The sequence below is a fragment of the Oryx dammah genome, unplaced genomic scaffold (assembly GCF_014754425.2).
Source record: "Oryx dammah isolate SB20612 unplaced genomic scaffold, SCBI_Odam_1.1 HiC_scaffold_10, whole genome shotgun sequence".
Classification (NCBI taxonomy): Eukaryota; Metazoa; Chordata; class Mammalia; order Artiodactyla; family Bovidae; genus Oryx; species Oryx dammah.
Window position 1 is genome coordinate 9,611,339 of NW_024070194.1, and position 12,674 is coordinate 9,624,012.

The 12,674-nt window shown below is 44.5% G+C and overlaps 1 protein-coding gene across 1 annotated transcript; it reads left to right on the forward strand.

Moving 5' to 3' along the window:
- The first annotated feature begins 211 nt into the window (after positions 1–211).
- Positions 212–8,874, forward strand: LOC120869434 (trophoblast Kunitz domain protein 1-like). Its single transcript, XM_040248751.1, has 5 exons — positions 212–389; positions 2,720–2,791; positions 4,008–4,079; positions 5,294–5,392; positions 8,675–8,874. The coding sequence occupies exons 1-5, from the start codon at positions 296–298 to the stop codon at positions 8,872–8,874; spliced, it is 537 nt and encodes a 178-aa protein (XP_040104685.1). The 5' UTR covers positions 212–295.
- The last annotated feature ends 3,800 nt before the right edge of the window (positions 8,875–12,674 follow it).

Genomic DNA, 12,674 nt, shown 5'->3' on the forward strand with positions numbered 1-12,674 from the left:
CACTCCTCTAGGTCCTGGGACGCTCCCTGAGTGAACATATTAGAATCATTATCTGTGTTTACAGGAGACCCACAGGTAAGCGTCAAATCTGAGAAGTACTTTTATTGGACTTTAGGCCCCTGCAGAGAGAAGCCAGAGGCATAGTTTTGTGTGGAGATTACGCAATAAACAGGACTGACCCAGCTCCTCCCCTTGCCCATTCCCCTCCTCATCACCTGATCCCACCCCTCAGCCAGGATATTAAAGCTCAGTGCATCCCCAGCATCTTCAGGAGCCCTCCTGCAAGGCCACGAAGATGCACCGGCTCTGCCTCTCCGCAGCCCTTCTCTTCCTCCTGGTTATCCTCGTGGACAGCACCCGGCTGAATATACACCATGTCCAGGATGAAGGTAGGTCCAGCCTCACCTTTCTTCTGCAGACTGGAGGGAAATGATGGAAGTCTATGGAAGGGGGCGGGGCAGGTGTGGGGTGGGTGCTGCCAACCCTTTCTGGATTTCTCCTGTCACGTGGGGCAGGATTTTTGTTTGGGTTTGCTGCCTTGGACTTACTGGCTATGCGATGACATTGTCTAGTGACGAGGGCTACTCTGGTTGCAGTGTGAGGGCTTCTCATTGTGGTGGCTTCTCTCGTTGCAGAGCAGGGGCTTGAGGTATCTGGGCTCAGTAATTGTGATTCACCTGCTTAGTTGCAATGAGGCACGTGGAATCTTCCCAAACCAGGGATCAATCCTTGTTCCCTGCATTGGCAGGTGGATTCTTAACTACTGGACCACTAGGGAAGGCTGATGTTGCAAGCTTTGAACTCCATTGACAGTATAACTCTCATGACGAAATATAATATATATATATATACATCCCACCTAAATCTACCAGATTAGGAACCCCATTTGTGAGACTCTCTATTCCTGGTCCCTGCCTTGTCCCTGAACCTCACTATAGTGTAGTAATAAAAAGATCCATATTTGATCCTTCTCATGACATGGCCAAGGCCTCCTAAAACTCTTGGAATTTGCTGACTTTATAGGTTATGAGATGAGTCACTAAAGGTGACTCAAGGTACCTTCAAGATGGGGCTGGTCTCCAAGAAACCTCAAACATCCATTTAAAGGGTACTTTTTTCACCACCTCTCACTGCAGCACCTCTGAGGGCAGGGGAGGGAACGGAGAGTGAAATCAATCACCAACAGCAGATGATCCAACCAATACGCCTGTTTAGCAAGCCCTGAAAAGAAGTACATAACTACTGGGTTCAGAGAGCTTGCAGGGTGGTGGACAGAAGATGCTGTGAAAGTACCGTGCTCACTAGAGCATGGGGGCTGGGCACACCTCCACTGCCCCTTTGCCCTGCGCATCCTCCCTTGTGCTGCCTTGAGTTTTATTTTGTATATTAATCCAGGTACAGCAAGCAAGAGTTTTCCTAGGGTCAGCTGCCAGTTCTGTTCGGTAGTTGAATTTGAAGGTGGGGTCATAGAGGCCCCGATTTTAGCCATTTGGTCACAAGCATGAGTGAGTGACTCAGGACCTCATGGGTGGCATCTGAACTGAGGAGAGTCTTGAGCACTCAACCTGCAGAATCTGCAGTAACTCCATGGATTTGAAACAGAAGTGAATTTCTTGTTGGGCACCCAGTGGCTGTTTGGGAATTGGTTGCTATTGGTAGAGGCACCACGTATTTGGTGTCAGAGAAGCCTAGACTCACTCTCGCCTATGATCTTGGGGCTCAAGTGACGCTCCAAAAGTGGGGAGTAACGAATGTACACGTGGCACCCAGAAACTGTCCTCAGTTATCTGTATTTTCAGAGTTCCTGGCAGAATCAGGCAGTGTATCCAACGCATTGTACACGATAGTATCTAGTCCTGGCCCTACCGCCCACATGCCATGTTTCCTGGGCAACTCATCTGCAATTTTCTCATCTGGACAAGGGATACATATTACATGGGTTTTTTAACAGATTTATTGTTTTCCTTCAGTTGCTCGGTCGTGTCCAACTCTTTGGACCCCATGGACACCAGGTTTCTCTGTGCTTCACTATCTCCCGGAGCTTGCTCAAACTCATGGCCATTGGGTCAGTGATGCCATGCAACTATCTCATCCTCTGTCATCCCCTTCTCCTCCTGCCTTCAATCAATCTTTCCCAGCATCAGGGTCTTTTCCTGTGAATCAGTTCTTTGTATCAGGTGGCCACAGTATTGGAGCTTCAGCTTCAGCATTAGCCTTTCCTATGAATATTTAGGGTTGATTTCCTTTAGGATTGACTGGTTTGAATAGGTTACCAGTCATGAATATAAAGAGGTGAAACACATTTCAACTCTTTGCAAGTAGTGAACTTTGTGCATTTTTAACCAAGATGTGTTAATTAATCTGAAAATAATTTGTCTACCTACGGGTCCTGGGCAATAAAGAATATTTGAGTGTCAAATAATGAGCATTCCTTTATTTATGAAGAACAACCAGAAAGACCTGGGATGAATGAGCAGAGCCACTGCAGAGGAAACAGGAAACGCAGCCCTGCGTGGTTGCCTTCTGGGACCAAGGCTGATACAGTATTCGTAAAGTCTCCAGGCCCTTTCCCTTGTCCCCTTTTCACTATTATTTTATTATACATATTTGTTTCCTGTCTTGTCCACTGTTGACTATTCTTTTATTCTCCATATTTGATCCTTGCCTTGGTTCATGGCCCAGGTCTCCTGAAACTCTCTGAATTTCCTGTCTTTCATAGGTCTGGAGACAAGCCATAGACGGGGACCTGAGAAGCGTTCAACAAAAGATACGATTAAAAATATCATCCGTGGTGTGTCTATAGGTGTGAACTTTCTGCAACTCTGGGGAGAGGAGAGGGCACTGAGATTGAGAACAGGTGCCACTGGCCACTGATTCTATCAATATGCCTGTTTAGTGAAACCTCAATAAGAATTCATGAACGTGGGCATTCAGAGAGCATTTGGGGTGGTAACACATGGCGGTGATGTGAGGGTCTAGTGTTCTCCAGCACATGGAGGCTCCCCACACCTCCGCTTCCACTTTGCCCTGCACCTCTCACTCACATTGCTGTGCCAAGATTTATCCTTTATGATAACATGAGATCCCTACGAGAGTGGTCTTCCCGAGTGTGGTCGTCAGATCTATTGCATTCTTGAACACCGAGGTGGGGTAATGGAACTTCCCAGTTTAGACACTTTGTCAAATCATGAGTGAATCAGGACAACACAGCTATCATCTGAGCTGAGAACAGTTTGAGCCCTCAACATGCAGAATCTGTACTAACTCCCCTGATTTCTTATCAGAATTAAATTGCCTTGTTTTACACCCAGTGGGTGTTTGGAGGAATTGCATGTTGTTTCTAGAGACACCACAGATGTGGTGTCAGGGAAACCCAGACTCACTCCGCCTGTGCTTTGGAAGCTCAGGTGAGTCCTGGGGATAGGGGAGTAATGAAAGTAGGGCACTGCACCCAGAAGCTGTCACCAGGTATCAGTATTTTCAGAGTTTCTGGGAGAATAGGATAGTACATCAAATGGACTGTGACAGGGCAGTATCTTGTCCTGACCCTGCCACCCACATGCCCTGTGTCCTGGGGAAAGTCATCTGAACAGCAGATACCTGTTACATGGGCTCTTTGAACATATTACCAGTCATAAATACAAAGGGTTTATTCACATTTCATGGCCAATTTTGCTCATTTTCCACCAAGATATGTTCATTTGAAAAGATATTTCTACCTACTGCTTTGGAGTGAGAAAGAATATTTATGTGTCGAATAATGATTATCCCTCTACTATAATAATAAATCACAAAGACCTGGGACCACTGAGCAGAGCAATTGCAGGGAAAGAATGAAACAGCCCTTGTGTGGCTGGTTCCTGGGACAAGGCTGATATAATATTAGCAAAGTCTCCAGGCCTTTTCCTTTGTCCACTTTTGACTATCATTTTATTATTCATATTTGAACCTTGTCCTGGTTCATGGTCTAAGACTCCTGAAAATTGTGGGATTTTTGTCTTTCATAGGTGCCAAGATTGCCAATGCGGGGTCCAGTTTAATAAGTGAAGTGATTAAAGCAATACGTAAAGGAAATAAAGGTTTGAACTTTCTGCTCCTGTGGGGAAAGGGGAGGGTGCTGAGATTGAGGTCAGTCACCACTGGCCAGTGATTCGATCAATGTGCCTATTTAGTAAAACCTCATTAAAAATCCAGAATACCGGCATCCGGAGAGCGTTCGGGACGGTAAAAAAAGGAGGTTATATGAGGGTGCTCATCTAACCAGGCCATAGAGGCTTTGCACGTCTCCACTCCCCCTTCGCCCTACAGATCTCCTCCATTCCATTCTTTCGGAGTTTTATCCTGTACATTGGTTGAGAACAGTAAGAGTTTTCCCGAGATCAGTCACCAGTTCTACTGATTACTGTGCGTGGAGGTGGGGTCATGGAAACTCATGTTTAGTCACTTGGTCAGAAGCATGAGTGACTCCAGACCACACGGCTGGCTTCTGAAGAGAGGACAGTCTCGATCCGCCAACCTGTGGCATCGGCCCAAACTCCACAGATTTTGTGTCAGAAGTCAATTAACTGTGGTTCTCCCATCGGGTGTTGGGAACCAGATGGTGTTAGTGCAGAAACCACATATTTCGCTTCAGGAAAAAACACAGACTCACCTTCCCTTGTGATGTGAGGGCTCCCATGAGGCTTGGGGAGAGGTGAGTAGGGAAAGTAGGACACTGCACCCAGAAACTCTCAGCACTTATCGGTATCTCAAGTCCCTAGCAGAAGCAGGTGGTGTATCAAGTGGGTTGCGACCTCACGGTATCTTTTCCTGACCCCACCACCCACATGACTGTGTCCTGGGGCAAGCCATCTGCAGTTTCCTCATCTGAACAGGGGAGACATGTTACATGCGTTCTTTGAACAGATGATGAATCATGTAAATAAATAGTTTATTTACATTTCATGGCCAGATTTGTCCACTTTCCACTATGGTGTATTAAATCTGAAAAAAAAAAATTCTTTGCCTACTTGCTTTGGACAAGTAAAAATATTTCTTTATTGAATAATGGTTATTCCTCTATTATTAAAACTAATCAAAAGATGTGGAACCACAGAGGAGAGCAAAGGCAGGGAGAGCAAGAAACAGCCCTTGTGTGGTAGGCTGTGGGACCAAGGCTGATATAACATTGCTAAAGTCTCCAGGCCCTTTCCCTTGTCTTTTTTTGACTGTTATTATCTTATCCATGTTTGATCCTTATCCTGTTTCATGGACCAGGCCTCCTGAAACTCTTGAAATTTACTTTCCTTCATAGGTCACATGATAGTTTCCAGAGCAAAACACAAGAACCATACAGCAGAGGAGTCCCCAACACTCAATATTCAACAATTAATACTCAGTGAGAAGAATAAAGGTTTGTACTGTCTGTACCTCTGAGGAGAGGAAAGGGCACTGAGTCTGGGAGCAGTCACCACCGGCCAATGGCCAGCAGCCAATGATTCAGTCAATAAGCCGACTTCTTGAAACCTCAAAAAAATGTAAAAATATTAAAGTTCAGAGAGTTGTTTCCTGGGTGGTGAACACAAGTGTGTGATGTGAGGGTGCTGTGCTCACTGAGGCATGGAGGCTCCACACACCTCCACTCCCTCTTTGCCCTACACATCCCCTCCATTTCACTATTTGTGAATTTTTCATGTATATTCATCTGAGAACAGTAAGGGTTTTCCTAAGTTTTGTCATCAGTTCCATTCAGTTGTTAAACTTGGAAGTGGGGTCATGGAACGGCCACATTTTAATCGTTCGGTCACAAGTCTAAGTAACAAGGGAACACATGACTGGCACCAAAGTGAGGACAGTCTTGAGCCCTTGACCTGTGAGATCTGCACTAACTGCATGGATTTCACATCAGGCATCAATTGACTGGGGGACGCCCAGCAGGTGTCTGGGGAATTGGTTAATGTTGGTAGAGACGACACATATTTGCTGTCAGGATTTAACCCAAGCTCACTCTGCCCTGTGAGGTGGGGGCTTAGATGAAGCTTGGGTTGGGGAAGTAATAAAGGCAGGACACTGCATCCAGAAACTCTTACAAGTAAGCTGTATTTTCTGAACTCCTGGTAGAATCAGGTATTGTAATCGATGGGTTGTGACATCATAGTTACTTGTCCTGACCCTACCACCCACATGCTTGAGTCCTGGGGCAAGTCATCTGCAGTTTCCTCATGTGAACAGGGGAAAATGTTACATGAGTTCTCTGAACAGTTTACCAGTCATGAATATAAAGAATCTGTTCACATTTCATGACCAATTTTGCCCATTTTCCACCAATGCATTCATCTGAAGAAGTTTATCCTTGCAGGAAAACATATTGAGGGCTCAAATAATGATCATACCTCTATTATTAAAAATAAGCAGAAAGACGTGGGACCACTGAGCAGATCAACTTCAGGAGCACCAAAACACAGCCCTTGTGTGGTTTGTCTCATGGGACCCAGGCTGAGAAAATATGAGTAAAGTCTCCAGGCCCTTTCACTTGTCCTCTTTTGACTATTATTTTATTGTTCATATATTTAATCTATATTTGATCCTTGTCCTGGTTCATGGTCCAGGCATCCTGAAACTCTTGGAACTTACTTTCTTTGATAGATCATGAGACCACTCAGGGAAAGCAACCCAGGAAACTTCAGGTTCTGGGTTGTCTGCCAAAAAAACTCAAACACCCATTTAGAGGTTGGAAATTTCACCACTTTCTTGCCAGCCCCTCTGGGGAGAGGAGCAGGCTCTGAGATAGCGATCAATCAGCAATGGCCACTCATTCAGTCAAAGTGGCTATCTATTGAAAACCTCCATAAAAATCCATAAATATTTGGGTTCAGAGGCTTCAGGGTTAACGATCACCAGGACAGAATATTATCCTCTCAGGAGACTGAATGTTAGAGGGAGATTGACCTTTATGTTGATGTGCCCCATCATCAAGGTGATTTTGTACTAAAAGGAAATCAATTATACCCATTCTATTTGATGACCTTGCACTTGTGGAGAGAATGAAAATCGGACTTAGTAAGTCCCTTTAAAGCACTGTTCTTGGGATGGGGACAAATAATTTGCCTTCTTGGAGGGTGACATAAAAAAATAGCAAAAGGGAGAAATCCTATGGTAGGTTATCAGTTTCTTGAAGATAGAGAGCGAGGCAGAGAAAGAATGCTGTCCTTTTTCTCTACAGGGTCAAGGAAACCCTCTGTGATAAGGAGGCACTGAGCAGAGCTGCAGAAATAACGTGCCTGGTTGTGTCTGAGCAGCAGAAGGGACCAGGGTAGCTGGATATGAGAGGGTTTATATGAGGGGAAAGGAGTGGAAGGGGATGAGGCATAGAGCTCATGGGGGCAGGTCAAGAGGATGCTTGTAGGACTTTTTAAGAATCAGAATTTGACTCTCAGAGAAAAAGGACTCACTGAGGGACTGGTCGTGATGGAGCCTTGTGAAAGGACAGAATAATAACAGAATCCTTCAGGCTGCAGTTCAGAGAGTGGCCTCGAGGGGATAAAGAGCAGAGACAAAGCCCCAGGGAGCAGGGTGCTGCAATTGTTCTCATGGAGTGTGTATCTATGTTATTCCCTGGGTGGATCCCAGGTCTCTTGAATAACATGAATGCCTTGCTCTGTTGAAGTTTCTATGGAGGCTTCATTACCTAGTCATGATGCATTAAATCATTAGCCATTGGAGATCGTTCAACAGACAGCTCCATTACCTTCCCTGAGGTTGAACGAAGGAGAGGAGCAGTGGATAGAAGACCAGGGGAAGGGTAGGAATGAACACGCCCACCGTCCTGTAGGCAGTCCTTTCCTGCGCAATCAGAGGCCATTCTCGGCTCATTAGAGTCTTTCCAGACTCAACCACTTCACATACCAAAAGACACTTTTACTGCTCTTATCACAAAAGAAATACCAAGATTTTTAGGATCAGTGTCAGGAAAATGATGAAAAAACAAATATGTATATTTCTCCTTATATACACAATATATAGTATCAATATTCATTTATAGAATCCTCATGAAATATCTGAAGTAAACACAGTGTTATGTTTTCTTCATGCCTTTTTCCATTATAGCATGATTCCTTCACAATTTTTATTAACGACTGAAAGCTTTTACCACACACATAACACAGAGAATATTAATAATATTATAAAACTCAAGTATCCAGACCCAGTAATTATTGACATATGGGGAATATTTTTTAACCTTTGTCCTTTTGTTGTACAGTTGTGGAGGGTTTTTTTTTTTTTTCTTTTTTGAGCATTTATGTATTTATTTGGGTGGGCTGGTTATTAGTTGTAGGTCCTGGGCTCAGTAGTTATGGCCTGTCAACTTAGTGTCTACAGCATTTGGGACTTTAGATCCCTGACCTTGGACTCAGGCATTGCAAGGTAGATTCTTAATCACGGGATCACCAGGGAAGTCCTATAGAAGTTTTAAGGCTATTCAAAGGCATTATACATTTTGCACATGATTACTACATCATGTCACCCCCAGCAACATTTATAATTCATCCAAAACAGGAGGTTTTCTAATGGGCTTTTTAACTTGACCCCCACAACCCTGACATTCTCTATTCCAAACAAACTGGTGGTTCTAATTGTCCTTGTACGGAGCTGTGATGGCCGTCCACATAACTGATAATTGCCCCTCTCATTCCAGCATATTCTAGGCCTGCCTTCTGCCTGGAGGCTAAAGTAGTAGGTCACGGCAAAGCCTCGATGCCCAGGTACTTCTACAATGCCAAGACTGGTCACTGTGAGCTGTTCACATACAGCAGCCTCGGAAGGAACAAAAACAACTTCCTAACGTTAGAGGACTGCATAAAGACCTGCGGTCAAGGGGCTGGTTCCCTGTGGTAAGACAGGGCGCAGGGCCCAGGGGGAGGGGAAGGGCTGGGGAAAGGGGTGGAGCTCAGGGGGCCACACACCATTCACCCTGCACAGGGTCTTCCTTCTCGCTGCTGCCAGGAGAGGCTGAAGTGCCCTGTGAAAGCACACACTGAGCGAGTTCTCCAGGGACAGAATGGCAGAAGGTCAACCCAGAGGCCTCTTTATGATCATCTGAGCCTGATCACATGCTCCTCTTTCTTAAATGGGAACACTGATTCAGCCACCCTCCAGGGCAGGTCTGCAGTGCTCCTGAGTGCCCCACCTAGGCTTGGAAAGTTCACTTTCTTGTAGGCCGTTCGGGTCATGGTTCTATGATTTTTGGAAAATCTAGGATCTGTCAAGATGACCAGTGTCCAGGTCTGGGGCTACAAATGGTGGCACTTAGCAAGTTCCTTTCTTTTTGCAGAGGACATGCGAAGAGTGTCTCCCAGAAAATGTGAAGTCCGAGGAGGACCCCTGCAGAGCTAGGCTGTGGCTGCTTCTAAACTGTTCGGTCTCCTGGCAGTTCTCTCCCCTACCCTCCGCAGCACAGCCTGCCTGTTTCCTCTCTTCCATGGTCTACATGCCTTTTCTGTCTCATCCAGTTGGCTCTCAGCCCCATGAGAACATGTCTTCCCTTTATCCCAAACACTTAGCACAGTTCCTGACACCAAAGAGGCAGTTCTATTTGAGGAAGGAAGGAAGGGATGTAGGAGCACCCATGACCAGAGTGACTGCAGAGCCTGCGCTTTATCACGGGATTTTCATTTCCACCCCCATCCTCACGGCATCCTCACCTTCATCCCCCTGGCCCACCATCACTGCTCTCCTTGTGGGTGGCCAAGGTGGTATTTCCAGCATCCAGTTCTCAGCATCCATAATGAGAGAAGAGTTTGGGATAAAGAAGACCCTAATCCCCAGAATGATGCTGCATTTTCCTTTCTGTAGCTTCAAACACTGTGGGTTGTATTTTAATAAATGCATACTGAAATTAAACTGACTGGAGTGGAGCCCGTTGTTTATAACTGCAAACCTTAACCAATAAGGTCCATGGAAATAGCGGTCCTTCCCACTGTTCTGCAGAGCAGTGGGCACCTCCCATTTCCCTGTCCAGAGACTATGCCCTACCAGGTACAAGAAGCAAACCCGTTATAGCATCACTGACCTCTTAGTAGCCACACCAAGCTACACAGAAATGTGCTAGACACGGACCTCAACACGACAGCTTTTATTTCATTCTTCTAAGTTCAGTCAAGTTTGAGAGCAGGTTGTCCTCCTGGACTCGCAGGAGGAGAATGGGCATGAGGCTCAGTTGTCCACTTTTCTAAGCAATCCGATTCCCTGATGTCACATGTGGGGAGGGGGCTTCTTAGTTCAGTTACAGAAAGACAACTACCTTTTAGTGCCTCAGGCTCTGTGTTAGCATTTTCCCTGCATTTTTCTATAATCTTCCTAAGAATCCTTCAAGGGAGGAAATGGAGGCATGGAGATGACACTTGGCTGCTGCATTCATTTCCTAACACGGCAACTTCCCAGCCTCCCAAGTAGATCCACTTTGACGATGTTTTCCAGCTCCGCCTCTAAGAGGTAGAACGGAGGCACCTTGGGGAGACAGAGTATCTGTTTCACAGCAGATAAGTAGAGTGAGGCATGGGGACCAGAGCACAGTAATGAGGTAAATGAGAACACAGACGGTGCTGGCGCTGTTACTCACTTCCTCAGAGTCTTGGACAAATTTCTCAGCATCTCTGCGTTTTCCTTTATTCAATTATAAAATAAGGATAACAATCTTACTTGTTAATACTTCTAGCCAGAGACCAGTAGAAACACCCCTGTTCCTAAATGAACTTCCATTCTTAGTTCAACTCATTGGGTTTATTACTCACTGCAGCAAGGAACAGGAGTCATCTTGGAAAACAATATGCTCTCTTATTAAGAAAATGTTAGAAAGAACTTAAAGGATGTGGGTGGTGTTAGGTGATTTGCTGGAGGGTTTCGGGAAGCTGTCTTTGCTCTGGATGAAGGCTGTGAAGAAGTGATGTAGTTCTCTGACTGAGTATCGTACTCTTAAATCTAAGAAGGGAAGGCTTGATCGAGGCTCTGAGAGCAGTACTTGGTCAAGAAGTAGCAGTCATTCAAGATGGGAAGGTGCTTTGATCATATTGGTGCTTTCTGTAACTTAGCTCCTTTTGTCAATGCTCAAATATGATTATCCAGTGTACCATTTCTTTCTAGATCTTTCACAAACACAGAATGGCCTTATTTGATGTTGAAGTTCTGTAAAATGTTTATGTTGAGCAGAAAACCAGAAGGACCATTGTGTACCAGCTCAGGTCTTGGAACTCAGAAGTCGCTTTTCTCTTTCTCTATCAATCTCATAGAGTCATGATGAGAATAAAAGAGTTGTATTTGTTAAATGCTTTGTCTGTCCAAGTACTGGCAGAGCAACCTTTTAATGAATGTTAGATAGATAAGAGTAATAGTAGTACTGCAAATATAAAAGGTCTTTAACTTTTATCAATAATTATTAATTTATGGCAGTATTAAGTTAGAGATACCAAGGAAATATTTCATGCAAAGATGGGCTCAATAAAGGACAGAAATGGTATGGACCTAACAGAAGCAGAAGATATTAAGAAGAGGTGGCAATAATACACAGGAGAACTATACAAAAAAAGATATTAATGACCTGATAATCACGATAGTGTGATCACTCACCTAGAGCCAGACATCCTGGAATGTGAAGTCAAGTGGGCCTTAGGAAGCATCACTACGAACAAAGCTAGTAGAGGTAATGGAATTCCAGGTGAGCTTTTTCAAATTCTAAAAGAGGATGCTATTAAAGTGTTACACTCAATATGTTCCTCAAATTTGGAAAATTCCAAATTTCAGCAGTGTCCACAGGTCTGGAAAGGTCACTTTTCATTCCAGTCCCAAAGAACAGCAATACCAAAGAACATTCAAACTTTGTGGCCAACTGCATTCATTTCACATACTAGCAAGCTGATGCTCAAAATCCTTCAAGCCAGGCTTCAACAGTACATGAACTGAGAACTTCCAGATGTTCAAGCTGGATTTAGAAAAGGCAGAGGAACCAGGGATCAAATTGCTAACATCCACTGGATCATAGAAAAAGCAAGAGAATTCCAGAGAAACATTTACTTCTGCTCCATTGACTACTCTAAACCCTTTGACTGTGTGGATCACAACAAACTGTGAAAAATTCTTAAAGAGATATGAATACCAGACCACCTGACCTGCCTCCTGTGAAACCTATATGGAGGTCAAGAAGCAACAGTTAGAACCAGACATGGAACAACAGACTGGTTCTGAATTGGGAAAGGAATAAGCCAAGGCTGTATATTGTCACCCTGCTTATTTAACTTATATGCAGAGTTCATGTGAAATGCTGGGCTGGGTGGAGCTCAAGCTGGAATCAAGATTGTTGGAAGAAATATCAATACCTCAGATATGCAGATGACACCACCCTTATGGCAGAAAGTGAAGAGGAACTAACGAGCCTCTTGATGAAAGTGAAAGAGGAGAGTGAAAAAGTTGACTTAAAGCTCAACATTCAGAAAACGAAGATCATGGCATCTGGTCCCATCACTTCATGGCAAATAGATGGGGAAACAGTGGAAACAGTAACAGACTTTATTTTCTTGGGCTCCAAAATCACTACAGATGGTGACTGCAGCCATGAAATTAAAAAACACTTGCTCCTTGGAAGAAAAACTACAACAAACCTAGACAGCATATTAAAAAGCAGAGACATTACTTTGCCAACAAAG

Bases quoted from the DNA above. Each gene is read 5' to 3' on its own strand.
- LOC120869434 (XM_040248751.1), top strand. From the start codon at position 296: ATGCACCGGCTCTGCCTCTCCGCAGCCCTTCTCTTCCTCCTGGTTATC. The intron at 390-2,719 runs GTAGGTCCAGCC...TGTCTTTCATAG, and splicing joins ACACCATGTCCAGGATGAAG to GTCTGGAGACAAGCCATAGA. The intron at 5,393-8,674 runs GTTTGTACTGTC...CTCTCATTCCAG, and splicing joins ACTCAGTGAGAAGAATAAAG to CATATTCTAGGCCTGCCTTC.